Here is a 26,399-nt window from a genome sequence, read left to right as displayed (position 1 = left end):
ATGTATTTTGTCACATTCTTTTCGTATAAATATATACAAAACTATGAAAATTGCGCCGCACAGTTGTACGCTTCTTCCATGGCATGTATAAAAAGAAAGAAACATTGTAAACATTTTCTTCTTCGTTTCGGGGAGAAGAGAGAGATAATAGAGGGGATCTAAATGTAAAATGGAAGTGGAATGTATACATTGCACAATACTGAGTTAAGAAATTAAGGTACTAAGGAAAGGAGTAGTTGATGTTTAATTACACGAACGATGAAATGAAACTAGAGATCATCTGTGCCCCTCCGAGCCCTCGCGTCGATCTGGATCGATCGTGGGTGATCGGGGATAGACACGAGGACGCCGGGGGAGATCGCTTCCGTATCGGGAGCTTAAGATCACACGAAACGAAATGACGACAAGCGTATGTATATAGATACGGACAGGCACTCACACATACATACTAATCGATATGGCTAACGTCGTAAGTACAGTCATGGCCGCTCTTAAAATATACCTTGGGACGGTAACGGTCCCAAGAAATATTTATATATGGCACAGTCAAAGCGTAATCAACGCCGGTGTACGTGTACACTTGTTGGTAAATGTGTGCACATTTGCTGTCACTGTACTACGTAAATTAGAGGCTAAAAGTTTGGCCGAACTGAGAATAATCTGATTGTCTGATTCGTAACGATGTAATAGATTGTGTGTATCATTTGAGATGACTTTGAAATATAAACCCAAGGATTCCTAATTTCTAGTGATATATATTAGATAGATGATCCCTTCTGTGTGAAACTGTATGTAAATTTGGGGAATTTGATGAGGTTCTATGGAACTGGGTCAACTATTCGTGTGGCTGTAGTAAAGTGAGTCAGTAAATGTGGACGTTCATCTCTAAGTGTGTATATTTACTGTACTCCACGCTTTGACTGTAGCATATATGTGTATATATATATATATATATAATTATTTGAGTTTTAAGCTAATAGTACGTTATATTACTTTGTACGGTGTTTGTTTGTAGCACGGAGCTCGTCACACTGACGTTTCCGCATTAGTATCCTTCCTGGAACAGCATAAGTTAGGTGGAATTAATAAGTGCACACTGGGGGGTCGATGTAAATGACATATACAAATAATTAGGTGGTGTTCGGGCGATAATTAGCTTTCTTTTGGAGGCTTACCTCTTCGCTAATTATTTTCGTTTCCCAGGGCAAGCGTGAATTATAGAGAATGTAGAGTTAGTTGGGCAGTACATATTTCTCATGGTTATTTGTAAAAGGAATTATTTTATTACAGAGCTGGGCATTACGAAGATTTATCATTAGAGATAGAATTCTCAAAGCATCGAAACTTTGAAATTGAAGAAAATTTTGAGTTTCGAGAACTCGAAACTGTCACTTTTATCGTCATTCGAAACTGAAACAAGATATTCCACTTATTAAACAGAATCAGCACTTCAAATGTCGAGTTCAGAAAGTTTCGAGTTTCTTGAATTTCGAGAATTTCGAAACCTTGCAAATTCTCGGATTCGACTTTCTTGAATTAAAAAATTAGCTTTGAACCCACCCTTCTTTAAAATAAACCCAAACATCATATTTTCTTCTTATTCCACTGTCTTCGTTCAGTTACACAACACTCACAGAAAGATCCAATCACTCAATTCCCCCCTAATTACTCGATATCCTCAATACACCCAAGTACCTCATTACCATTTACGCACCAGAGAGAGAGATTCTTCGATTCATCCTTCCTTAACTATTCAAACTGCCCAGCTCTTTTTCCAAGTATCCTCCACACAAGTACTACTTAATACTTACTCGGTTTCAGTGATAGTCTGCTCGTACTGCTGCTGCTGTTGCTGCTGCCTGAGCGCAGCCAACTCGTTGCTGTGCTGCAGATCGTGGGTCAACGAGCTGGACAGTATTCTCCCACTCATGGGTAAAATATACTCCGGCGAGTCCTCCAACACTGTCGGGGTCATTTTCCCTCGTTTCAAGCTACCATATCTCTCCGAACCACTAAGATTGTCGTGCTGAGACCCGTGCAGGCTCTGGCCTCGCTTCAAGCTTCCGTACTTCTCCGAGCCGCTCATGTTCTCGTGGTTAGAGTTCTGGGAGTGGTGGCTCATGCTGGACGCAAGAATGCGGGAAGCCATGGGCAGCATGTACGGGGTGGGCGACACTGTGTGATCTTCCTCAGCGGTGTAGGGGAACAAATACTTCTCCCCTAGGTGGTGGAGCTTCTCCTCGCCCTCCGAGTAATTTTCATCCGGCTGGCTCTTTTGGGGCGAACTGATATCAGGGTAAGGCAGTGGATTCGGACTGGATGTCTTGTTCGAAGCCATTTCGTTGTCGGAGATGGTGCCCCCCGACCACTGGCTTCCTCGAACATCCATTACTAAAAAAGACACCGTGTACATGTGTATATGTATAATCTGAGGTACTTAGTTATCAGGACAGGGCTTAGAGACACTCACCATTGGACGATAAGTACGCCTCTGGTAATTGGGAACTCCATCTGGGCGCATAGATCGGTTTAATGTTCGGGAAGAGTTCTGTGTTTGAGCAAAGTATGTTCAAGTGTTCGGTGGGGTTGGCGTGGATGTTGGGCAGGTAGCTGTGCGTGACAGGCTGCTGGGTGGAGACGCCCATGTTCCTGTGGGACCTCGACGTGACGTCTTCTTCGTCGGAGCTGTGGGAACTCGCTAGGTCCAGGCTCCTCCCTCCACCCTCCGCTTGGGAACCATCCGAATCCGATTCAGAGTCCCTCCGTTGACTCCTTGGCTCCGTCGCTTCTGTAAATCACTGCAATTATTACTGAATTCGTTGGGCAGCTTGGTATTATTACAGAAGCGCGCGGGATCGATGGTTTTGATCAGTACCTTGTCTGGAATGTAGAGCCGATCGGTGACTCCTAGAGGACATGTAGGGATCCCTATCGCTGTTGTAGTTACTTGTAGAGGTCGACGTGTGCCTCAAGTGCGTGTCGCTGCGATACGGACTGGACCCAGTCTTGTTTGTACTTCGAGAAGTTGTACTGCTCGTCGAAACCCCCACGTGGACCCGTCTACACACTGACTCCGCTCCACTGTAGGTCGAGGAGTATGCTAACGCAGATCGCTGTAAATGTCGTCATAATATCATTAGGTGTTTTTACTTTTTCGGGTGGTTGAGGTAGGATTATTTTTCTTACTTTTCAATTATTAGATCTAGTATTATTTCATTTAATTTTGATTGCTAAATGTAGTATAACTTCCCCTAATTTCGAATTGCTAACTTTAGTTTTAACATCCCCTACTTTTCAATAGCTAAATCTAGCATAACTTCTGCAATTTAGAATTACTAGACCTACCGAGTGACCATTCACGTTCTGACTGCTGCTCCCATTCCCCATGCTCCCCTCCAGCAAAGGCGTCTTCTTCCCAATACACCTCAGCACGCTCAGATACAGATTTCTCCTCACCCTGCCATTAATAAAGCAGTAACCGATCAAACTGAACGCCGCGTGAACAACAATCGATATACTCAGCAGGTAAGACAACGTTGGAGAATTCTCAGACGCATTAAGGACAGTCAAAGTCCACGTGGACCCTAACAAAGGCAGTGAAGCGACAGACAGCCAAAGCAACGTTCTCAGATTCCCAAAACCCAGGATGTGCTCCTTCAACGTGAAAGCTGCCCTCACAGACATTATTAGAATACAAAAATTGAGAAACACTGCCAGGCAGACTGGCCCTATCAAAGACCAAATCACAGTCTCGTAGATGGACAGCCAGCAACTGAAACAAAGAATAAGTAATAGTAACCTTACTTGTACAGTAACACTTTATAAAAATCATAAACCCGGAACGGAACAGAACTGAAAACGATAAACGAAAAGAACGAAATTCTCCTTTTGCAGGAGTGAAAACGATATAATAAAAAAAATCCGGTTAATAACGTTATTATTTCGTTTTTGATGCACACTTTATGTAAAAAAAAAATTAAAATGAGAAAGCCAGCTGCAATGCTGGTGAAAAGTTGGGAATCTTACCCTCTTGGCCACAGCTTACACCCAAAAACCTCAAAACTCTCTATTTTTTTTATAATACATAATATATAATATATAATTATAATATATAATATTTTATAATATAACTACCAAATGCAATAAAATTATTAAAACTAAGTTTATATGAGTTTCTTTATAAATGAAACAACCGATTCGAAACTAACTTTTTGTTTTTCGTTCCAATAGAAACGAAATATCTCTTAGCAGGAACGATATTAACCGAAACGAAATTATTATGACCGGAGCTGAACCGAAATGAAACAAAAAAACATTTCGTTCTAGGTCTCTGATAAAAATCTTTAACAATATTTACGTACAAGTAAAAGTTCCCATACTGGTCAGCCCTGACGCCGATAGTCAGTCCAACAATAATAGCTGGCGCTCCATATCCCATGGTGTAATAAAACCTCATCTGCCCATGATTCACGTCCCTCATCTCCGTGAGCATTCGATACAGATGAATAGAGTCCACCAGAGTCCACGAGAAGGTGCTCAGCCAGGCGTAATGAAGACCGATCGCGGTCAGCTTGCACGGGAATTCGTTGGAGACTAGAGGGCTCCTGGCTTTCAGCGCGATCAAGTACAGCACCTCGGCGATGAACACGCACATTACCAGGTTCTTGTGGATGCTGTTAGAATTCGTGCCGCCACCTCTGATGAGGGACAGGATGAGCAGCGCGGATAACAGTAAAGGCAACGCGAGCATAAATGCGCTGTAGCTCGTCACGTCTTCTAACAGAGACGGCTCCGGGACGTACTCTAAGTCGAGCACGTCAGTTAAAAGCGCGAAGGTGGAAAGTTGTAAGCAGGAGCAGTTGACAGTGGTGCCAAAGGACAGGGAGTCGTCCTCAATCTCCGTGGTGCAGCCCATTCGGCTCCATTCGCCAATTCTGGAATGTTCGGAGGCTATAGTGCTTGAAGGGAACGAGTTGTTGATGGTAGAAAAGGTTGGATACTATACCCTCTTGCTGTACTCCAATGCACGCACTGGGGATTGGTCCTGGTCTTCAGATCGTCCCTCTCGATGAGCCAGAGGCTGATCTGAACTGGGGATTGCAGAGGAATCCCGGTGAGGGATTCGTAACCGCTTTCGGAGGGAACTAAGACGGACACTGTTACAACTGGAGATCCTACTGCTACTTCTACGCCCCATCTGACAGACACAGAGTCGTCGAATCTGTAAGAGTGGTGGTCAATGTTACGCTGTTTTATGTATATGATTGGCATTTCCTTTACGAATATGGATAGTTTACCTTTGAGGCAACAAGGCACCCAATTGTTTATATTGCACATAACTCAGCACAGCCTTCTGATTGACCAAGCTTTTCTTAGCATTCAATTCCCCTTGCATCACAGACTTGATGCCCAGCACGCTGAGGGGCACGCGTATCTTCGAGTACGGATCGAATCTACTTGGATCAGCCATGTAATTATTGTACTTTGGGAACGTGATCGAGGGGCCGAAATGCGTGGGCGAGGATAGGAAGTCCGAAGTGTCGGGTATGACGACTTTCTGATCAGCCTCGGTTGGTCTGGCCGTGGAGGCTGATGGGTCTTCCTTGTACTCTGCTGTTTCATAGCCGAACAAGCTCTCCGAAGTCACCACGTCCAGACCTAGCACTGGAACATAAATTATTCAAGGTCAGAATATGGATGGTAGCACCTTTAAACTATATAGAGTTTGTAGAACCCCTGGAACCTCAATTCCAGAGTCTACTTACCAACATTAGTATCCACCACTTCAAAGGGATTGGTGAAGGTGTCGTGCTGCGACGCAGTCAAGGTCCTCAAGTAATTCGCCATGGCATCAAGAACCTTATCAGGAGTATCCCCGTTCAGAGTCTCAATCCTATCCCACTTGTCCATATACTTAGCCTTGAATATACTGCTGGCGATGCCAACCAGGTGCGACACATAATCCTTATCCTGGCTGTGAGTCAAATTCAACCCCACCAAGCTCTCCTCGTACCGCAGCAGAGCGACAAGCAAACTCTCAGCGATCAATAAATCCGCCCCATACATATTCTTAGTCAGGTTCACCGCCTCGTGCACGTCCCTAGCAATCTTAACAGCCACATAAGTGTTCAGCGTGAGATCTCTGGTCTCCAGAGCAGCCAGCTGGTGCCTCTGTTCGATGAAAGCTTCAGAAGTGCAATTAAAGAGATCAGGCTCCTGCCAGCCTCCTAATTTGTCATCGCAGGACCTAGAAGTCTTCCCTTCCGCAGTATCCGGACAATCCTCCACAGCAGTCATTCCGAACTTGGTTCTAGGCCACCAGAGGCCCTCGGCGTAGGACCTGGGGCACCCGTCGTACACCACCTCGCAACCCCGAAGAGTGACCTCCGCGTAAGGATTCGGGCAGGCGGTGCAGGATCGTCCGATAACTCCCACTCTACATCTGCACTGTCCGGTTTCGGTGTCACAGCGGGGACCGAAGCTGCCAGTGGCGTAGCACTCGCAGGGGATGCACTCCTTTCTGCCAGAAGGCTGGTAGTGATTCTCCTTACAATAACACTCGCCTGTGGTCTTGTTGCAGGCGGGGTCGTAGCCCTTGGACTCGTCACAGTGGCAGGGACCACAGACTGGTGAGCCCCACCAGGTAGCAGGGCAGGGTTGGTCAGCCTTGATCTCGCAGTAATCTCCGGAGTACTCCGGCGAATTGCACTCGCACCTGTACCCTCTATGCGAATCAGTGTCCTCCATGCAAATACCAGTGTTGTTACAGGGATTCAAATCGCAGACCTGCTCGCAGTCGCGACCCACTCGCCCGGCAACGCAGACACACTCACTAGCCTGCCACTTGGGGACGCAGACGGAGGCCTCTGGACAGTCGACGTTGCACTCGTCCGCGGAGCTACATCCTGTCCCAACGTTCTCCTGAACAGTAGGCCGCAGCAAGACGCTCTGATTGCTGCCTATACGGATGTCCTGAAGGCATCCGTCGAAAAACGGTAATTCTGTATTCGTCGACTGCTCTGGCCCACCCACAAGGATCCTGCCCACGTAGAGGCCTTGCAGCTTCGCTGGCAGAGGCGACGAGCCTGGTCTGTTGCGGTAGTCTATGTCCAGGGACACTTGACCACTCTGCCACATGATCTCAACTCTGTGCCACTGGCCGTCAGCTACGCTGCTCGAGGTCTGAACTATCTCCGCGCCATCTAGGAAGGCGATCAGCCTCCCTTCTCGGATCTCCAGCAACGCGGAACTGTTCTGACCTATCTGCACGTTCATGAGGAACGCCTGCTTAGCTCGCGTTCTGAGGCTGAGGGCTGTCAACCAGGGTAGCTGAATGGGCCTGAGGAGGGGGTTGAAGCTGAGCATACCGTCTCCGTGGAAGTTCCAGGGCTTGCCGACTTCGTCCGCGCACGTGGGCCCGGCGAAGTTCTCCTGGCACTCGCAGACGAAGCCTGACCATACTTCTCGGCACTTGCCGTTATTCCTGCACGGAGTGGAGGCGCAGAAGGAGGCCTTCTCTGGGCAGCCTGGGTTGGTCCCGTTATCTGCTACGAAGGAGTTGAGATCGATGAACCTGTGGTCGACGCGGAGGTCGCTGATGCAGCCTACGAAGTCCTTGTTTCTGATTTGAAAGCTGGAGGGTATAGCAGGCAGACCGCCCAATTGCAGTGGCCCGGTTAGGTCCAGAAAGCGGTGGCAGGTCTCCGTGACGATGCTGCAGCGATCTTCGAGCACCTGTTCGCTTCTGCCAGCGCAGGACCACCTGGAACCTAGCCTACCTCCGTACTCCAAAGCCAGAGCGACGTCACAGTTATCCAGGGAGATTGTCACGGTCCTGTTTATGTAGGAGACCTCCACCTCGTGCCACTGGCCGTCAGAGATCCCACCGGGGACGCTGGCGCTGGCTCTGGTCACCTCGTCCCCGAGGGAGAAGCTGAATTGCACCTGGGACTCTATGATTTCCAAGGCCACGAAGTCGTGCTTCTCGTTGTAGCGACCATTGTAAAGCAGGAGGCCGTTGGCTGACTCTGTCGCGAACCTCAGCCTGATGTGCAGCCTGTTCCTCTGCCTCAGGGAGGCGAACGTGAGGAAGGTGGCCGGTCCAAAGCTGCGAGCCTTCAGCTCGCACAGAGGCGTCACGCTTTCTAGAGTCGTTACAGGGCAACCCTCGCAAGTGAAGCCTCCTGTGGTTTTGATGGTGCACTGAGAACCTTCCTTGCAAACCCCTGGGGTGCAGGAGTCCTTGCCCAGTGAGATCTCGCAGTTCTCTCCAGCCAATTCCGCGCTGCAGGAGCAAGCGTAGCCTCCTTCTCTTCGGTAACAGGTCCCGCCGTTCAGGCAGGGGTTGGAGTAGCACAGATTTACCTCGGTGTCGCATAGGTAAGACTCTTTGCTACCCGTGAAGCCCTTAGCGCACCTGCACGCGAACGTTGTCACGGGGTATATGGGTCTAAAGAGCACCGTGTCGCTGCTAGCGAAGCCAGAGGCGTTCCCGAACTTCAGCACAGTTAGACACTCCTCGAAGTTCAGGCAAGGTTCCCTTACGCATAGATTGTCGTCGAATGGCAGCACCGTGACTGTAGCCAACCTGGCTAGTATACCTCTGTTCAGGTACACGCGTTCTTGAAGGAACTGCGGACTGTAAAACTCGTCTGACACACCTGGCTCCACCTTGCGTGCGGAGAAGCTCACGTTTAGAATCTTCCCGTGAACGTTCGCATCCTCTTGGATGCTGAAGAGGAAGATGTTCTCCCTGGGGCAGGGTATGATGGCCGCCAGGCCGTCCAGGAAGTACCCCAGCAGGGGACTGAGAAAAGCTTCCGCGGTCATGTCGTCCAGTCTCACAGTGATCGAGTTCAGAAGCATTTTATCGGTAATTAGGCGGACGGAGAGGGTCATTGTTGCCTTCACCTCGTTGATACCGTCCGTGACAGACACCTCCATGGTCGCCACGCGTGGCACGTTCGTGTTCAACTGAGGGGAGAGCCGTATCTCACCCGTGGTCCTATTCAAGTCAATTAAGTTCGCATTGTTGCCAGCCAGGATGGTATAGGTCAGTTTGTCAGTCACGTCCGCGTCCACGGCTGGTATCTTTCCAATGGAGCTGGTCGGGAAGAAGTCCTTGAAGTTGTTGAAGATGATCTGAAAGTCCTTCAACACTGGCGCGTTGTCATTCACGTCGGTTACTAGTATCTGGACCAAAGCGTCCGACCTAAGCGGTGGCGAGGCAGCGCGCACCACTAGCTCGAATTTCTTCTTTGGTGACTCGTAATCTAGCTCCTCCAGGGTGATCAGCTCCGCTCGATCCGCCCCGGGGCGGATATTCAGAGCGAAGCTGTTGGAGTCCTCACCACCTATGACAGAGTACTGCACCACTGCGTTGGGACCCTCGTCGGGATCGTGCGCGTAGATCTCGCCGACGGTAGAGCCTACTGGGGAATTCTCCGCTATGTAGAGGACGATTTTGTCATTCTCGAAGGCAGGTGGCGAGTCGTTGACGTCCTCTATCTTGATGGTCACTGGTACCACGGAAGACAGAGAAGGCGAGCCTCTGTCCATGGCCACAGCTTTCAAGGTGTACCTCGCTACGGACTCTCTGTCCAAGGGTTTCGCTGTTCTAACTATTCCTGTGGTCGAGTCTACGGCGAAGGCACCGTCACCGTCGTCTTCCAGTGCGAATCTCACCTAGAATTATAGAAGGTGACGTTACTTTTGTGGATATTACGGTACCTATACGGAGAAATATCTTATCTATAAATAGGAAATTTCTTATCTATATCTTACAGATTGCGAGTTAGAAAATAAAATCGAAAAATAGCCGAATCTTCGGGGATTAATTTCACCCCCTTGGTGTGATTTTGGGCAGCAAAAAAAATGCGTTGTAATCAAGAGGACATTCCCTATATATCCACAAAGTTGCAGAATTTTTTGAATTTTCGGGTTCGGGATCTTCCCTTGTTAGTTGCAAACAAAACTTCAGCCATATATAATAATAATTAATGGAGATATGGGTCATCTCGTAAAGCGTGTGCAACAAAAAGTTGCCTCATGATACATACGATTCCGACTGCTCCGCTGATCCAAAACGAAAAAATCAAAAGGATTCTTAATCAGTAAGAGTGTGTCGAGACTTTGAATTTAAACTCATCTTTTCCGTGTTTTTTTCGCCTTTAAAGGCCTTAAACTTGTGAAAAAAACTAATTCGCCTTGATTCTGCTACCGGATAGAATTATATGTTTTCTGAAGGTGTACGAAAAAGATGGAACAGGTTGGTCCAGTAGAAGTTGAGATATCGCATTACCGTCATGAAAAACACCGTTTTGAGAAAAACCCATATCTCCGTTAATTATTATTATATATGACTGAATTTTTTTTTTCCTCGCCTCGCCTCGCTTCGGCTCATTTTATTCTTCCTATGTTTTTCTTATGCAGTTTGACGATTTGACTCCCACTACGCCTCGCCTCAGCGCGACTGCGATCGGCGTATTTCCGCTCGAGAAAAAGTGAGAAAAGTAGTTGCGCCAAGGCGAGGCATGGTGAGAGTCAGCCTTTATGCTACACGCAGTCTCTTACCCTGCCATTAAGGTCAGTATCCGCGTCAGTAGCAGAAACCCTCAGCACGCTGGTGCCAACTAGAACGTCCTCAGGGATGGAGCCCTGGTACTGTGGAGCCTCGAAGGTCGGCGCATTATCATTCACGTCTGTCACAGATATTTCCACGTCCGTCGTGTCCGAAAGAGGCGGCACACCGCCGTCCCTAGCAGTGACAGTCAACAGGTACGCGGGCACTTGCTCGCGGTCGAGTGGCTTGGTCGTCGTTATCGCCCCAGTTTGAGGATTAATAGTAAACTCCGAGACAGCTTGGTCTCCGCTGTCGCTATCCAAGCTGTAAGTGACTTGAGCGTTCTTCCCGACGTCAGAATCGGTCGCGCTGACGACCAGGACAGTGGTCCCAATAGGGGCGTCCTCGAACACGGAGACAGAGTAAGGGGCGTTCTCGAAAACCGGCGAGAAGTTGTTTGCGTCCGAGATGTTGACGTACACCAAGGCGGTGTCGGTTCTGCCACCGCTGTCAGACGCAGTAACGGTCAGCACAAACCTCTTCTCTTGCTTGTAATCGAGCGGCTGGGCTATTGTGATCAGTCCCCGTCCGTTTTGCGACGCGATGGAGAAACGGCCCCTTGTGTTGCCAGCGGTGATCTCGTAGTGTATCCTGGCGTCCTCGTCGGGATCCGTCGCTGTGACTGAAGTGACTGGGGTGCCTGGTGGGTCGTCCTCAGATACCACTGCCTCGTAATTCTTTGGGTCAAAGTAAGGGTCGTTGTCGTTGACGTCGGTGACAGTGAGGATCACTGTGGCGCTAGCTGATTTGGGCTGCTCGCCAGAATCTGCTGCTACCACGGTGAATTGGTACCTGAAAGAGGTGACAGTTTATAGTAGGGTGGAAAGAGGGACAGGACAGTTCTGTATCCTGTTTGAAAGCGTGCTCTAACGTTTTATCAGCAGAGGTGGATTTGAGTATAGGCTAAGTAGGCTGCAGTCTAGAGCGGCATATTTTGAGGAGTGGACAATTTTGGAAAGCGATAAATTTGGGGGAGCGGCAAATTTTTGGAAGCGAAAAATTTTGGGAAGCAGAACATTTGGGGAAACAACAAATTTTGGGAGGCGGCAAATTTAAGGGAGCATAAAATTTTGGGGAGAGATACTTTTTGGATAGCAGCAAATCTTCAAATCTGCCCCTGCTTGTCAAAGCTAGAGGTTTCATCCTTAAAATATCATTCAATTTTCTTTCTAACAATTTTTTCATACCCACTGATGTATTCAAGATGTTTCTGTTGCTCAGAAAGTACACAGTATATTGCCACGAATAACACTACTCCTGATAATGACCCTATTAACCATAAAGAAGACATTACCTGGAGCACTGTTCGCGGTCCAGCTGTTTAGTCGTATAAATCCACCCAGTCTCCGTGTTCACAGTGATAGGGAAGTTCTCAGTGGAGGCCCCAGAGAAATCCCTCGCCCCGATAGTGTACTTAATCTGTGCATTTACACCCTCATCAGCATCGTACGCCTGTATCCTCAGCATCGAGTACCCCACAGGCACATTCTCCGACACAGACTCTTGGAAATGACTTGTATAGAACCTCGGTGCATTATCATTAACATCCTTCACGTGCACGAGCAGCTGAGTAGTATTAGACCTAGCCGGTGACCCTCCATCCTGCGCCCGTATCACTATCTTATAGCTCCTAGTGGACTCATAATCCAGAGGCTTGACCAAAGCAACATCGCCGCTCATAGAGTCAATAGAAAAAGTATTTTGCGTGTTCCCGCCGATGATAGCGTATCTCACAGCAGCATTGTTCCCAGCATCAGCATCAGTAGCTCTTATACGAGCCACCACAGGGTTGGCTGTATAATCCAGATCCTCAGGTATCCAGACAGAGTAAGTTCGTTCGGTAAACTGAGGATAGTTATCGTTGTCATCCAGAACTCGGACAACAAGGATGGCATTGGCGGTTTTCCTCGCTGAGGGAGGCGTTGCTTGGTCAGACACGCTTAGGATAACCGTGTAGACCTCAGTCTTCTCTCTGTCCAGAGGCGTGCGCGTGGTGACTACCCCTGACCTTGGGTCTATCCTGAATATCAGAACGTCTTCAGGGTTCACAGTGTCGGTGCCAGTGGTGGTGGAGAGGATAGAGTACTCCACCTCGGCGTTCCTGCCCGCGTCCTGGTCAGTCGCCTTAACCGTCACCACGGTGGAGCCGACTGGAACGCCCTCTCTGACCGAGGCGTCATACTCCGGCCACTCGAAGCTGGGCGCGTGGTCGTTGTTGTCCAGAACGTTCACTTGTAAAGTGGTGGTGCCTGTTCTCGGTGGGAACGAGTCGTCCACGGCGAGCACCCTGAAGTAGTGCACGTCTACGCTCTCTCTGTCTAGCCTGGAGCGCGTGGTGACCCTTCCGGTGTCTGGGTCCAGGACCAGCAACGCCTGGGACCGGGCATCCAACAGGGAGCTCATGGAGTAGCGCACCGTGCCGCCTTCGGGGTCTCTGGCGCGCACGGAGGTCACGTACACCCCTGGGTCTTTCTCCTCTTCTACGGCGGCTACGTACAGAGGCTGCTCGAAGTAGGGCGACTGGTTCTTCAGCTCTCTTCTAACGCGTCGGCCCAGGTCTGTGTCGTCTAGTTGACGGTGGTGGAATACGATCTTCAATCGGTGCTCCGCGTCGGTTAAGCGGGACTCCATGCCGCAGCGCAGGTTCATCGACACCGAGATCTTCCATAGAGGGTCAACTAGACATTGCTCCGTGGCCGAGACCAGGTCGCCGGCTGCTCCTTCGATGAGGAACCTTGGGTCTGCAACCCCGCCCCATCTGGTTTCGCACTCCTTCAGGGCTGTCTGCGGTAAGAAGTCACGGAGGGCTGCCACCAGCTGCGATGTTCGAAGGCAGACCTCGGTGAACCTAGCGCGTAGAACAAAATTGGGCGTCATTAGTCGTTACAGAGTGTTGTTAGGTAAGCTGGGGGGGATTTGGTTCTTGAAAGGGTGGACCGGTGGATCGTGGGGTGAAATTTGTGGTACAGTAGGTGATTCTACAGGTTGCATAGGAATACAGAGAATCATGGGCGTCTACGGGGGAAAGGGTGACAGTTTCTTATTTTTCAAAACTAATCTTAATCAAGTTTATACTAAAAGAGTGAATATTTTTAAATTTCAATTTTAAATTCGTAATTAAATTAACGCTGCGAAATTGGTCAAACAAGCAACAAAGCAAAGCTTCTACGCGGACACCCATCTTACACTTTCTTTTGACTACCACTGTAATTAAATTGGGTCAAAATGGACACCGTATTCGCCAAGGGAGGATTCTTGAGCTGGAACGAACTTGAACCGAAGGTCATTGAACTCGTGTGCTGGAGAAGTTACAATCTAATCTCTCGATACTTCGGAGTATTAAAAAAGCTTCGTCGCACGAATGAAGTGACTTAAGTAAAACTTGTAATACTTTATCGAGACCAATTCTGCAAATACAAGAAAATACACCCTATATAATTACAGTAGCTAAAAAGAGATTAGACTATGAAAAGTATTGGAGAAGTCACGTCCGCGTGATAAATCCCTGTCGTTGTCCTCGGCATGGCGGTCACCGGTGTCTTCCATCATAAATTGCCGAAGCGTTAACTACCCAGGCATCGACGTGCAAATTAATCGCAAAAAAAACGAGGCAGCGAAAGCTCGTACGTGGAGTCGTTAACGCGGGCTGTCTAATTACACTGCCTTATCTAGATGAGCATCGTGAGCCCTCCTTGTCCTTCAGAGGCCTAGGAAATAAACCGGTACTCCATGCTCAGTGGCCAAGGGGGCACCCTGGTTCACGCACCTCCTTTATATACATAACTGACAAGGGGAGGACAGGGTATGGTAGACATCGATTTTGATGAGCCATAGCACGATGGATCTATGTCGGAAATATGTAAATAGGTGTCGATCTCAACGTTCCAACCAACTTACGTGGAGTACACACTGATTATACTGGTGCACAAGTACCACTAAACTAACTACTCCAGTAATAATTAAATCCAATCTCTAAACTTTCGAGTCTCAAAAGAGAGCCCAACCGAAGACTTCCCTTACCCTCTGACAAGGAGAGTATTTTAGGTGTCCGCCTCCGATCATTTTGATTTTTGGATATGTTATAGAGGACCGAAAAATAAGAAATACGTGTTTTTTTATTTTTCCCCGTTTTCATATTTGGGGGTGAAAACTGCGTTCAAAGTTAGGGTTAAAAAATCATTTTTGTGGAATATCTCGAGAACTATTAGAGATAGGGGAATATTGTCAATGGACGAATTTTGTGTCTTTGAATGCGAAATATGACTGACTCCCCAGATTTTCAAAAAGTCCATTTGTTTAAATAATACATAAAAATTGTTATTTTTTGTTAATAATTCTTGTAAATCTTCATCTATTTTCATGCAAATTTATTTTCTTATACTTCACAGCCGAACCGAAAATATGGATAAATCAGAATTAGTGTGCTAAACAATAGCAAGCACAAATCTAATAAGTAAATTACTCCTTTTCAGAACTACCATATGTTTATAAACGAAAACAACAAGAATTGTAGTTGCACATACTATTTTACTTTTACCAAAATGTTTCTAACTATATTTTAAGGTCTTCGCATACATTCAAACTAATTACGATAGCCAATCACGTTAAGGGCGCAGTGCGCCGCTTGCAATAGAACGTAGCGCTACAGACACCTCGTACTCGAAATGGCAATTTTGTTCACGCTAGAAGTAATATCTAGTGTACAAAAGAAAATTATATGCGTATTAGATATGTTTTGTTTAGAATTTTATTTCTAGATAACTTAAGAACTACGTTTCCCTGTAGGAGGACACTCTCCTTGTGAGTAAAGCAAAAAAGCCAACCTACATCCATCAACCCCCTTCAAGTAGCTCCACACTGTAGCCTACTCAATTCAAAGAATTACTCTCACTGAAACCCCCTGCAAGGCCCTCCAGCCCACTCAATTCCACTCCCAAAGAGCAAGGCTCTAAGCGATTCAGAAACAATAGAATCACCTCTCGGTGCTGGGCATGGCGTACGAGGCGAGAGTCTCCGCCATCCACCCCCTGGTCGCTGCTAGGTCCCGATTCTCCCCGCCACAACCGGTAATGAGGATCCTCAGCGGCAAGCTGTAATAGTCGATGGTGGGCCTGCCCAGCCTGGAGCTAGTGGAGTCCACGTAGAAGGTGAAGATCCGCGGATATTGCAAGCCGTCGCAGCTCAAAGACCGCGCCAGGGTGACGCGGCCCGTGTGAGGGTGGACCTTGAGCAGCTTCCTGGCGAACCAGGCGGTCCGCTCGTTGGACACCTCGTACCGTCGACGACCACCCAGCTGGGGCACACCCGCCTCGAAGACCACGCTGCCCGTGGGCGTGCTGGAGGGCAGCACCGCCAGGTAAGCGTTGGCCAGGCCGAGGAGGGTCGCCAGGATCGGCAGGGCTCGTTTCCACCTCCCCATGGCGGCCACCCTCTACAGAGCGCGCTCCTTCTCGTGTTCCCCTCTCGCAGACGAGCGTCCCATCCTTGGAGCGGTGCTTGCTGGTTGCTGGCCTCAACGCGCCGTCATCCTGCGTCGCACCTGCAAGCGGAATCATCTCGATCATCCAGTAGATTTGCAGCAGAGATGGGGAAAAATTTTATTCAAATAAAAATTTCGAATAACGAAGAAAAGTTAAAAATATTATTATCGAAGGAAAAAATTAACTTTATTCGTCCATTCAGCTAAAGTTAAAGAAACTTTGTTTAGATCATTTTTTATTTGGTTAATGCCAAACTCTGACATGGTGTAAAGAATTCTGGAGGTTTGGTTTTTTGGGGTGTTGTCAGGAAGGTATTACAGTTTCAGTGACGCCAAGTTTTGGAAAGTAACAGTATCAGTGACGCACACACGGTAGAGCCAAGGGTCCTTGGCACCCCCAAAGAAAAAGGAAAAAAGAGATTAATGTAACCACGACTGAAGTAATTCAAGAGCTTAGTAAAATGAAAAAAAAAACTATTTTATTCTATAAATAAATTTTTATAATCACCTATTGAATTTTATTGAAATTACATTAAAAATATTTTCATTCCGAGTTGAAACTTGGCTCCCCGGAGATTAAATCCTGAGTGCGCCACTGTACAGTATAGTATCTAGAAGAGATATAGCGAGGTGGCAAAAGCTGCGAGAATCTGAAAATTGACAGCTTTGAGGTTACAGAAAAAGAAGTCCGGAAGCTTGCCTCCCTCAAAAAATGGTAAACCTTAAAGCTGTACCTAAACTACTGTATAAATCTCTCGGCGTGAAATCACGCCGATACGAGGCACTGGGTTAAGGAGCTGTTCCAAAGGGGGTCGAAGATTTAATTCATCGCAAGGAAGTGTTAATGCTTGGGCCAATTAAAACATGGAAAGCTACTTCCCTACACTACTCCTTAATTCCCAACTGTTTAAAATTAAATAACTTTCCCGCGCATTTCTTCGTCCCCTGAGAAGCTACAACCATACCAACGCGCTCAAGATAAATGAGACACCCCGTGCATAGTTGCACCGAGCCACAAGACGACGTCCCGTCCATTACACCTGGCAGATGGTGTATTAAAACATTACGAACACGAAGCTGGAATAACAAGGATCAGTAGTGGAAGCATTCCTCGTTTTTTTCTTGCTCCAAGGAATGAAACGCGTATAGGTACATACAGCGCACCACGGAATCACACGTTATGATGTTCCGCGACAGGGACGCCAGAGATATTCAAGCGCATAGAACGGTTTTTACGAGACGCTGGGACGGGTGGACGAGTGCGAGATCTCAGAGTGAATGGAGATTGCAGAATCACGCTCGGCTGGATACTCCACAGGGTCCCAACTGGCGTCCGCGATTCGCGGATACGCAAACACCGTTCGCAAAATTTCAATTTCATCGGGAAGTCCGAGTTGCGCGGGTTAGGCAAGGGTCAACGAATTTGCCACGGCAGGGAACGACCTTACGATGAAACAAAGAGGGTGAAACGAACGGAAATCGTTGTTCCCACGTCTAACAGTGGGTATAGCATTCTCACACTCGCGGCGAACTTTTCGTGCGCAAGAACGCTTGGGGAACCGAGCGGCTTTCCTCCGCGGAATTTGCTCGAGAAAACGCGACGGCAGTGTGGAATCTTGATTCAGAATTAATTTAATAAAAATAGAACACTCAGTGTCTTATTTCCACGAATCGACAAAACAGTTCCACTGAAGTATATTTACAGAAAAAGGGAAGAGATATTTAATTGGCAGACCATTTATCAGTAATACCCCGATACTAGATCGCTCGAGCCCCGAATCTAGTAATCCCAACAGAACAGACGCTGTGGAGGGGGAAAAGACGACGGCTCTGATCAATCTTATTTTGTCTCCTTGCGCATGTGCATCGAAGCCCTTCCTACTGCTCACCACTGACCTCGAAGCTTCTTTAGAAGTCTTAAAATATTTAGTAACCTTAAAAACTTCCAAACCATACAATTCTGATTCAGAACTTCGCGTCAATATATCTGTAAAAGTATCCATGAGTCCCAGCACTAAATACACTGCTTCAAAAGAAACACTAAACCCAATACAGGCGTGCAAGGTTCACCCGTATACATATACGCTCGCAAGAGGAGCAAGCCTACGTACAACGCCGAGTGGATAGCCGTGCTTTTTAAAGAATACGCAACGTAATACGTGGCGCAAAGGACGCGGCCGTCCGCAATGAGCATCTCCGCAGTCTCCGCTTTCGTCCAGTTCGTTTTATTGCGTTTCCGTCGGTCCCCAAGACTAGTTGACTGTAGCCAGAGCACGATAGAGGCGCCCATGGCATCGTCACAGCGATCCGCGCGATTCTCCCTCTCCCCAGCGGCTAGCCGATCCGGTTTGGCCAATCGAAACGGACGGAGGACGGGCGCGAACCAATCGAAGGGCACGACCAGGAACAAGGTAGACAAGGTAGACAAGGCCAAGGATCTTGGCCACACAGCAAAACGACCGCGAAGGAAAAAACGAACGAGCGAGTAGATATGGCGATCACGGACGATGGTGTTTAACCCTTGAACGGTGGGTACGGGGTCGATTTTGACCCATTCTAAATGTTACGTTACATTTTACTCATCAGGAGTATTATTTTGAGGGAGAGGTAGGAATTTGAAGTCTGTGAAGTAAATCGAAATGGACTCAGCGTCCGATTTGCGTTAAACTATATTGCCGTCTCTGTTCTGTCTGAACGTCCTCACGTGTCGTCTTTGTTTATAGCTGTGACTCGACTCGTTGAACGGGCATTATTCATTGTTCATGGGTTTAATGTCGATTATGACCCAGCCTAGATATCAAACTCCTATGTTCATTATTACCCATTAGTCACTTCTTAAAGGTAACGAGGGGTTCTAGATCAGAATAAGATTGAAATCTACTACGCGGGGTGTGTATAATTGAAGCTACATATACTATGGGTTAAAATGGCCCCGTGTACGCTGTACATGGTCGACTAGTAAGCCATGCACCATACAAGGGTTTAAAGGCACCGGAAGGTTTCTTTGTTGCTTCTTCAGGCACCTGACCTTTGATGAGAATGATCCTTTAAGTTACTTTGAATAGTCTCTATGGCTTAGCGGTGTACAGGCAATTTAGAGTACTTTTCTAACTCAAGGCTATTAGAATCATGTTCAGCATAATTCCAAATTACAAAATATTTTCAGCTAACACTAATTGTCTTATCATGGCAACCACTCAGTCAACGATCTGGAAACCTATTTTCCTCACTATTTTCCATCCACTTCCAACGACAAGATCCAAGAAGGTTTTATGCTCGCAGGGAGCCGATGCTCTCGGCCGCTCGGACACGTTTTCGCGATGGCATTCCGTGGACAGTGCACTCATGCTCGCATGCCCCTTTATATTCCACGCTCGTCGCTGCACTCGTAGATTCCGGTTAACCGTCCAGCGGAAAATGCGCGATGATACCGATAGCATCTTCTCGCCCCGTGGACGCCCGCCCCTCGCGTTGCTCCTCCACGCGAAAAATTAATCGCCCATTTTTCTGAAGGTTGCGCAAGAGAGGAGGGAAGGCCGGCGCGACGCGCCAGGGATTCCTTCGCTTTCAGCGAAAGAACTATTAATTTCGGGCGACGGAGGCCCCGAGCGGGCCCGAGGAATTCGAACCTACCAATTACGGCTCCAGAAAACAAGTCCCAACCTTTTCTCGGTAACAACTCGCGCTGTTCGAAAACAGTTTAAGTGGGCCTGAAGATGGTCGAAAAGGCTGTTGGTCGAGGTGGAGATGCTTCGGTGAATCAAAGCGGCTGTTATCTGAAAACCAGTCGACCTCGGAGGGACCGCTCGATGCCGGGGCTTTTAATAAAGACATAAGGGGAATTTAGTGTTGTTCGTTTGGCAGATCGCTCAGCTAATTCGCCCTGCTTTCAAGTACAGGCGTCATCTTTTTGTAAGGATTACCTACGCGGTTTATGTGTTTTTGCGCGACGGGAAGTCTGTTTCCACTCTTGTTCTTGGAATGGGAGTTTGAGTGGTTGGTAGTGATGGGTTTGAACACCTCGCGAGTATTTTTGTTTGAATTTGATTCTTAGGTATAGTATTGGTTCATTTGAGACACTCGGGAGTACTTTATAGTATTTTAGCTACTTTTAGGGTAACAAAAAATTACTCAGAAAATATTTCTACACCTCAAGGATATTAATTGTATTAATGTGATCTTTTTTTATAACTATACTGTAAAACTTTACACAATCTATCCATGAACGTCAAAATTTTTGGTTACATTTTTAATATCAAATCTTGTATTCGTCGACGCGGAATGATTCATGTTATATCCACACTTTATTACCTGCAAACCGTGTAACCTACACGAAACGGTGAAAGAGGTCGCGGGTACTGTTTCCTAATAAATTGCACTGTCTCCACGTAACGTACCCCGAGACATATTTCACGTGGACATCTTGCGCGTCGATCGCCGAATTGTAATCGCCTCCAAATCCTCTGTAACGATCTCTTAACACGGCAATAACCTCCAGCGAGTCCTGGCATACCTTATCGCGGCAAATCCGTCCAATCCCACTAATCCCTGCACTAAAATTCAATAAAGTAGCGACACCAACCATAAACCCAGCAAATAGAGGCTATAAATCCCAAAATATCACGAACCAGAAAATACAGAAGAATTAAAAAATGTCTCCATGAATCAACAACAAAATCCTCTCTGTCATCACTCGTTCATTCACCGAACATTAAAATGTACCATAAATCCATCTCAACAGTGAATAATAAACCTTTGATGTAACCAACTGATACACCCCGTGCGACGAACGCGCATAGGCGTTCCGCAAACGTGCTTAACAAATACAGCAATTTAATTTCCGCACGGGACATAGTTTACGCGTTTCAATCTCGCACCAAGGGCCAACAGCACTGGACATAATTATCCATTCCGTTTTTTCAACCTTAAATCCTAACGATCCTCGAGTATTACACTATAAAATACGGTCCGAAGGCTATCTCCCAGCATTATCATCATCATCAACATAATCGACCCCTAGGATCGCCTCATGCGCGATGTTCGTCGAACATCCCCAGCCTCATCTTCGCGTCTCATTACGATTACGTACGCCGGTCGGTGCTCGCGAAGGTCGGTCGAAATTAAGGGAGAACTTATATTCTCGGAAAGAGAGGCGTCACTCCCTACCTCCATTCCCAAGACCACGATGGTGTTTTTCGAAGGCATACGGGGAACTTTTCGTTGTTTGCTTTTCGTTCTCTTCTGGACGCGCTGCCTTCGTTCCTCCGGCCGCCCGAGCAACGAACACGCGAGAGAAGCCGCATGCCCATTACGATAACCCCGTGTGCACGATTCTCCTGTTCTTCAAGGTCGCGACAGCCAGACACAAGATCACTCTGGGAACGTTCCTGCGCGCTTCGTCGCGACTTCTCTGGACTCGGGCCGCGGTCACACGCGACCTGGCGATTCTGGTCACACTTTGGCGTCGGCGTGTTTTCACGCCAAGACATCTCCACCTGCTACTTTGGTATTTTTTTGAAAAATATCGAAGGTACCGATCGAGTACTCTCGAATGTTAGCTCAAAGCAGAGATGGGCAAAACTTTTATTTAAATAAAATTTAGAATAACGAATAAAGGTTAAAAAAAAAAATTCGTCATCCGTTAATCCCAGTTAACTTTATACCACACACGACGAATCATTTTTTAAAACTTTTATTCGTTATTTAAATTTCATTTAAATAAAAATGTTACCCATCTTTGGGTGAGAGAGAGAGTTAAGAAAAATTTCTCGGCCGTAGTGGTGGCTCAGAGAGGATTGAACGACTTTGAAACTGTATTTCGTCAAACTCTGCGTCACTGAAAGTGTCAAACTAAATGTCTCGTTGGAATTTAAAGTCGTTCTTGGATTTCGATGAGTTGAAATTTTTGGGACGAGTGAGATCATTGTTTACAGATAAAATTCAGGGAATCGCTCGAACTATTTTGCCAGAAGAAATGGTATCTGCTTATTCACACGTTTCACACTTTCGATTTCCTCTCCCGTTATTGCCTGAAAAAGGCACTGCTTGCGTATGACTCTCTGTTGGAGGGATGACGGTGCAGTTCGAGGATGGTGAATTCGAATGGCAGAGGAGGACGGTTTTTACGGAGAGCAGCAGCGAATTCACTGGGAAGGCTTCGTTATTCCAAGACGGTTACAATAACAACCGTTAGGCGCTGTACGCGAAACTATATTCGTGGTAACGGTGCGCGGTAAAATCGGAAAAAGGAGAGGCGACCACGACTATCCCAGTATATACTATAGCGCATCGTTGCATATAGCGTGTGGTGTGCTTGATTGATTTCTCGATTGTTGGTGGGCATAATTACTTGGAATTGTAACGTGGAATCTTTGTCCTGATTTCGACGAACACCACAGAATGGCGTTAAAGTGATTTTCAGGTTTGTTCGTATTGATTAAAAAGAGTAATTAATTGCAAAATCTACTGTACAGTTTGTTCTATTAAGGCAAGAGCTCTCTCATTCGTTTCCCTAGTTACCAGTTTGAGTGAGTCAAACGGAGCATTATTTGGGCGAAGTAGCGATGAATTCGAGTGGCTCGCGAGTATTTTTGTTTGATTCCATGTCATTAGATTCAAAGAAAATGAATTTGATACTTAAAGCTACACGAAGCTTGAACCAATCTTAACAAATTTAAATAAAATTCTATTTTTTTCTCCCTCATTTGAAATACTTATTACTCATTATTTGAAACGTGATTCGTGTTACTCCAGTGGAACACACACCATTCGAGGTTCACCGACGGGGGGCGGTAAAGAAAAATATAGTAATAAAAAATCAACCCTGGCGATGATATCCACGAATCGGATCATGGAACACGCAGTGCGAGGGGAGTAACCCTTTTGCTCTTTTGGACTCATTTCGTAGTGCCAATTTAATTACAAATTTTAAACGGAAATTTAAAAATACTAATTTTTTTTAATAAACTTGATAAAGATCGTTTTTTAAAAATAAAGTTAGGGGGCAACTGTTTCCAAATAGTTTGAGATTTCGTAAGACCAGGTATGCGAAACGGTAGCGAAGGTTCGATCGCCAGGTTCCGGTTACCTAAGCCTTTCCTAACGCCCGAAAAATCTAAGAAACTGTCCCCTGTATTCCACATGGCTGCAGCCGTACTACGAAGGGAGATGCTGGCCGCAGATAAAAGTGCTACGGAAGAACGGTCAATTTTATGGAACCTGTTCCCACCACGGCTCCCTCAAACGGGTTTAGTTAGGTGCATACGTTTCACGCTCGTATGCGTGCACGGGCGTCTTTAAAGCCCGTAAATTAACGTTCCGTTCTTACGACCCTAGCCGGGAGAATCCGAAAATTCGTAAGTATCTTAATTAAACCGGCGCGAAAACCCGCGACGGCAATTTCGATGGGTGTTCATTTCTTAATCCGCCAAAGCCCCGCCAATCAGACAGAAACAAATTCCCCATACGTTTTCCTCAGGCGTCTACATTCCTTTTCGTTTATCAGCAACGAAACCGTAAAAATGTAATAAAACGCCCTTAGTAATACCTTTCAATTTAAAGTAACTTATAAACTGATAAAAATGGAAATTCGATATTGTTCCTCTTGTTAACCACCAGTTCATTGATTCACTATCCTTCTTCAAAAATTAAATATCGTGCAATGGGATAGGATAACAAGCATTTAAAATTAATAAGAATTCAGGAATATCTTTTAACATGTCCACTCTGCATCGTCATCGCATTACTAATGATTTCTACTCATAATAATAATAAATAATAAAACGGAAAGGCCTCGATGTAATGCAACGCTTAACCTACAAGCTGATAAGATTCTAAATCCATCGGTGCACAAAGTTAAGTCACCTGGAACAGCATTATTGCAAGTTTTTTTATATACATCGGCGGGCAATGCTCGTCTTATAGCAGAGTTGCAGACTTCTCGCACACTACACAACGGGTGGCTCGAGAGTCGACTCGACTCGAGTGCGCGATACAAGAAGAGAGGGTGAAAGAGGAAAGTCATCCTTCTCTCTCTCATTCTCCCTCGCGATCAGGGGTGAGTGACTCACGTTCCGCAGCTTCGACGCCGACAGTCGGCGGGACGCTTACCCTCCAAATATTGATTCGCCGGCTCGGGAGAAACGAGGCTGCTAACCCTCGCGTCGCCTCCTGTATCTAAATTCTTCCTAACCTATCGTTCTTCGGGCTTCTCATTTGGGTCTTCATCCCGCTCGTATTACACAGCTTTCTCCAATCGAATGGTCTTCGACGTTTCTCGCACAGTAGGTACCTAGAAGGGACATAGCGCTGCGAGAGTCCCAAAGTGAACAGCTTTGAGATCTTTGAGAGGTCCAGCAACCGTGTCTCCCTTAAAAAATAACAACTTTGGGACTTCCGCGGTCATTCTGACCTCGCTATGTCCCTTCTAGATATAATACTAGGTACAATACTCTATCAGGCACACTAGAGCACAGGTAGACCGGTAGACGCCAGTGTGTCTGGTCTCATGATCGATCAAACACATTCATAAATGATTGCACGCGGAATCCTCGGTGATATAAAAAGAATCAGGGAGCTGTAAACTGGTACTCCTCGAATCTTCCACTGTAAATGTCAAGAATTTTCCTGCACTCGAACGCACAGAAAAATGACACTAGCTTACCACTCGCTATGATATCACTCTTATCTCCAGCAAGCGTTTGAAACTATAATCACGTATTCGCAACAGAAGCAGGATTTCGCTGCGATTCTCTAAAAAGTTAACAAGAAGAGGAAGCGCAGAAGAAACGTCCTCGTTTGCCCCGTCGGAACGCGAGGGGTTTAGAGGAAGCAGAAAGAGGCAGAAAGAAGCGAGATAGTAATGATAGTCGGGGCTCGTTAAACGCCGCGCGTCGTCGTTCCAATTAATAACGTATTTTTCCCGTGAGAGAGGACGAGAGACACCGGGCCGCGCACGCAGCACCGCGTTCACGGGCGTCCCACAAGAAAAATCAGATCTGCTATTCGAAAAGGTCACTCACCGTCCCGCCAAGGTCGCCGCGTAGTTTTGTCACATCGCGTGTCGCGCCCAGCCTCCTCGATTTCCTTAATCCTTTCTCGGGCACTGCCTGTTTTCAGGGACGGGCACAGGAAAACTCGCGGACGAGCACACAGAAATTCGCAGAGGACCGTGGCACGCGCGCCGAAAGTATGCGGCGAGGCACATACGAGGGAACGACGTGCACGCACTTCAGCTGCTCTCGGCAGCGTCGCGACTACTACGACCAGTCCATACACGCACGGGGCCAGGTCTCCTACAGTCTGCTACGTGCGGGAGCGTAGTAGAGGGCGACTACCTGCGACCGTGTATCTCGACATTGACTTCCAGCGACCGATTCAACGGCCACTGATCCACGCTCCTCACTTTTTTCTTAAACTACAGCAGATACCATTACTCGTTCCCACGTTCCCGGAAATAATTCGGTTGCGATCGAACGCCGCTGGACTCGGGGATCAATAACGATTTAACGGGGATGGGAAGGGTTTTAAAGTCTTAAGTTACTTGCTCTTTTCACTTTGAATGTTGGGTGGGTTCTAATACGAGATAGTTATTAAAGAAACACGATCTGACGGGGGATAACGTATTCGCGAGATTATATCATATAGCGTTGTTTCGAAAGTGCCCAGATCGTCACGGAGTATACAGTGCTTTCTACGCATTGCACGTGAAAGCCCTCTGTAATTGGTACCACTAAGCTGTGAGTATCGCAGAGTGAATGGTAATTGGAATACTGAATAGTAGGGAATAATTGTTAAGAATCGAAAGGAAATGGGAAATATAGGATACCAGAGTATTACAAGTGGGAAATGGCATTATTCCCCTTGATATTTGTAGCTATTATTAGTAATCGCTGTAGTTTCCGTTTAATAGTAACGTCGTACACGCGACAGAAATGGAATCCATCACATACGGTAAAAAGTCGAGGTAAATTCGACAAGCACGAGCACACACGTCTTGCTACCATCGACAGCGTCGGCGACTGTTGCAAACTCTCTCCTGCACGTGCACGAGAACCCCACACAGCTGAAAACTCGTGTGTACGTGAGTCTCTTTGCAAGCTTCCCTCGCGGTGGAAACGAATTATGCAGTCTTTCTCGATTTTTCCCGACACCTGATTTTACGAAACGGTGTGTAATCAGTGTACAGCTTAACGTTAGTGTGCTTAACGATTTTGACAGAAAGCTTTCGAATTAAATTGGAAGAATGTCGCTACACTCGATTGGAGGCACCACCTGCGACTCGATTTCGAATAGCTGCGT

General features: G+C 46.9%; 1 protein-coding gene across 3 annotated transcripts; it reads right to left on the bottom strand.

Annotated features, from left to right (window-relative positions):
• Nucleotides 1–159: 159 nt before the first annotated feature.
• Stan (protocadherin-like wing polarity protein stan) lies at nucleotides 160–26,143 on the bottom strand. 3 transcript variants are annotated; one of them, XM_076807246.1, is made up of 13 exons: nucleotides 25,121–26,138; nucleotides 15,598–16,160; nucleotides 11,916–13,469; nucleotides 10,573–11,413; nucleotides 5,766–9,684; nucleotides 5,298–5,664; nucleotides 5,006–5,221; nucleotides 4,362–4,934; nucleotides 3,346–3,772; nucleotides 2,876–3,113; nucleotides 2,471–2,788; nucleotides 1,812–2,391; nucleotides 160–1,057 (listed from the first exon to the last, which is right to left on the bottom strand). In XM_076807246.1, the coding sequence occupies exons 2-13, from the start codon at nucleotides 16,038–16,040 to the stop codon at nucleotides 1,027–1,029; spliced, it is 9,507 nt and encodes a 3,168-aa protein (XP_076663361.1). In that variant the 5' UTR covers nucleotides 16,041–16,160; nucleotides 25,121–26,138; the 3' UTR covers nucleotides 160–1,026. The 3 variants fall into 3 exon arrangements, with proteins under 3 accessions (XP_076663361.1, XP_076663362.1, XP_076663363.1); XM_076807247.1 differs by lacking the exon at nucleotides 25,121–26,138 and having other exon boundaries at nucleotides 15,598–16,310; XM_076807248.1 differs by lacking the exons at nucleotides 160–1,057; nucleotides 1,812–2,391 and having other exon boundaries at nucleotides 2,605–2,798; nucleotides 25,121–26,143.
• Nucleotides 26,144–26,399: the final 256 nt, after the last annotated feature.

The sequence above is a fragment of the Andrena cerasifolii genome, chromosome 2 (assembly GCF_050908995.1).
Source record: "Andrena cerasifolii isolate SP2316 chromosome 2, iyAndCera1_principal, whole genome shotgun sequence".
Lineage (NCBI taxonomy): Eukaryota > Metazoa > Arthropoda > Insecta > Hymenoptera > Andrenidae > Andrena > Andrena cerasifolii.
Note: the sequence above shows the minus strand (reverse complement) of the source record. Positions and strands in the feature narration are given on the sequence as shown.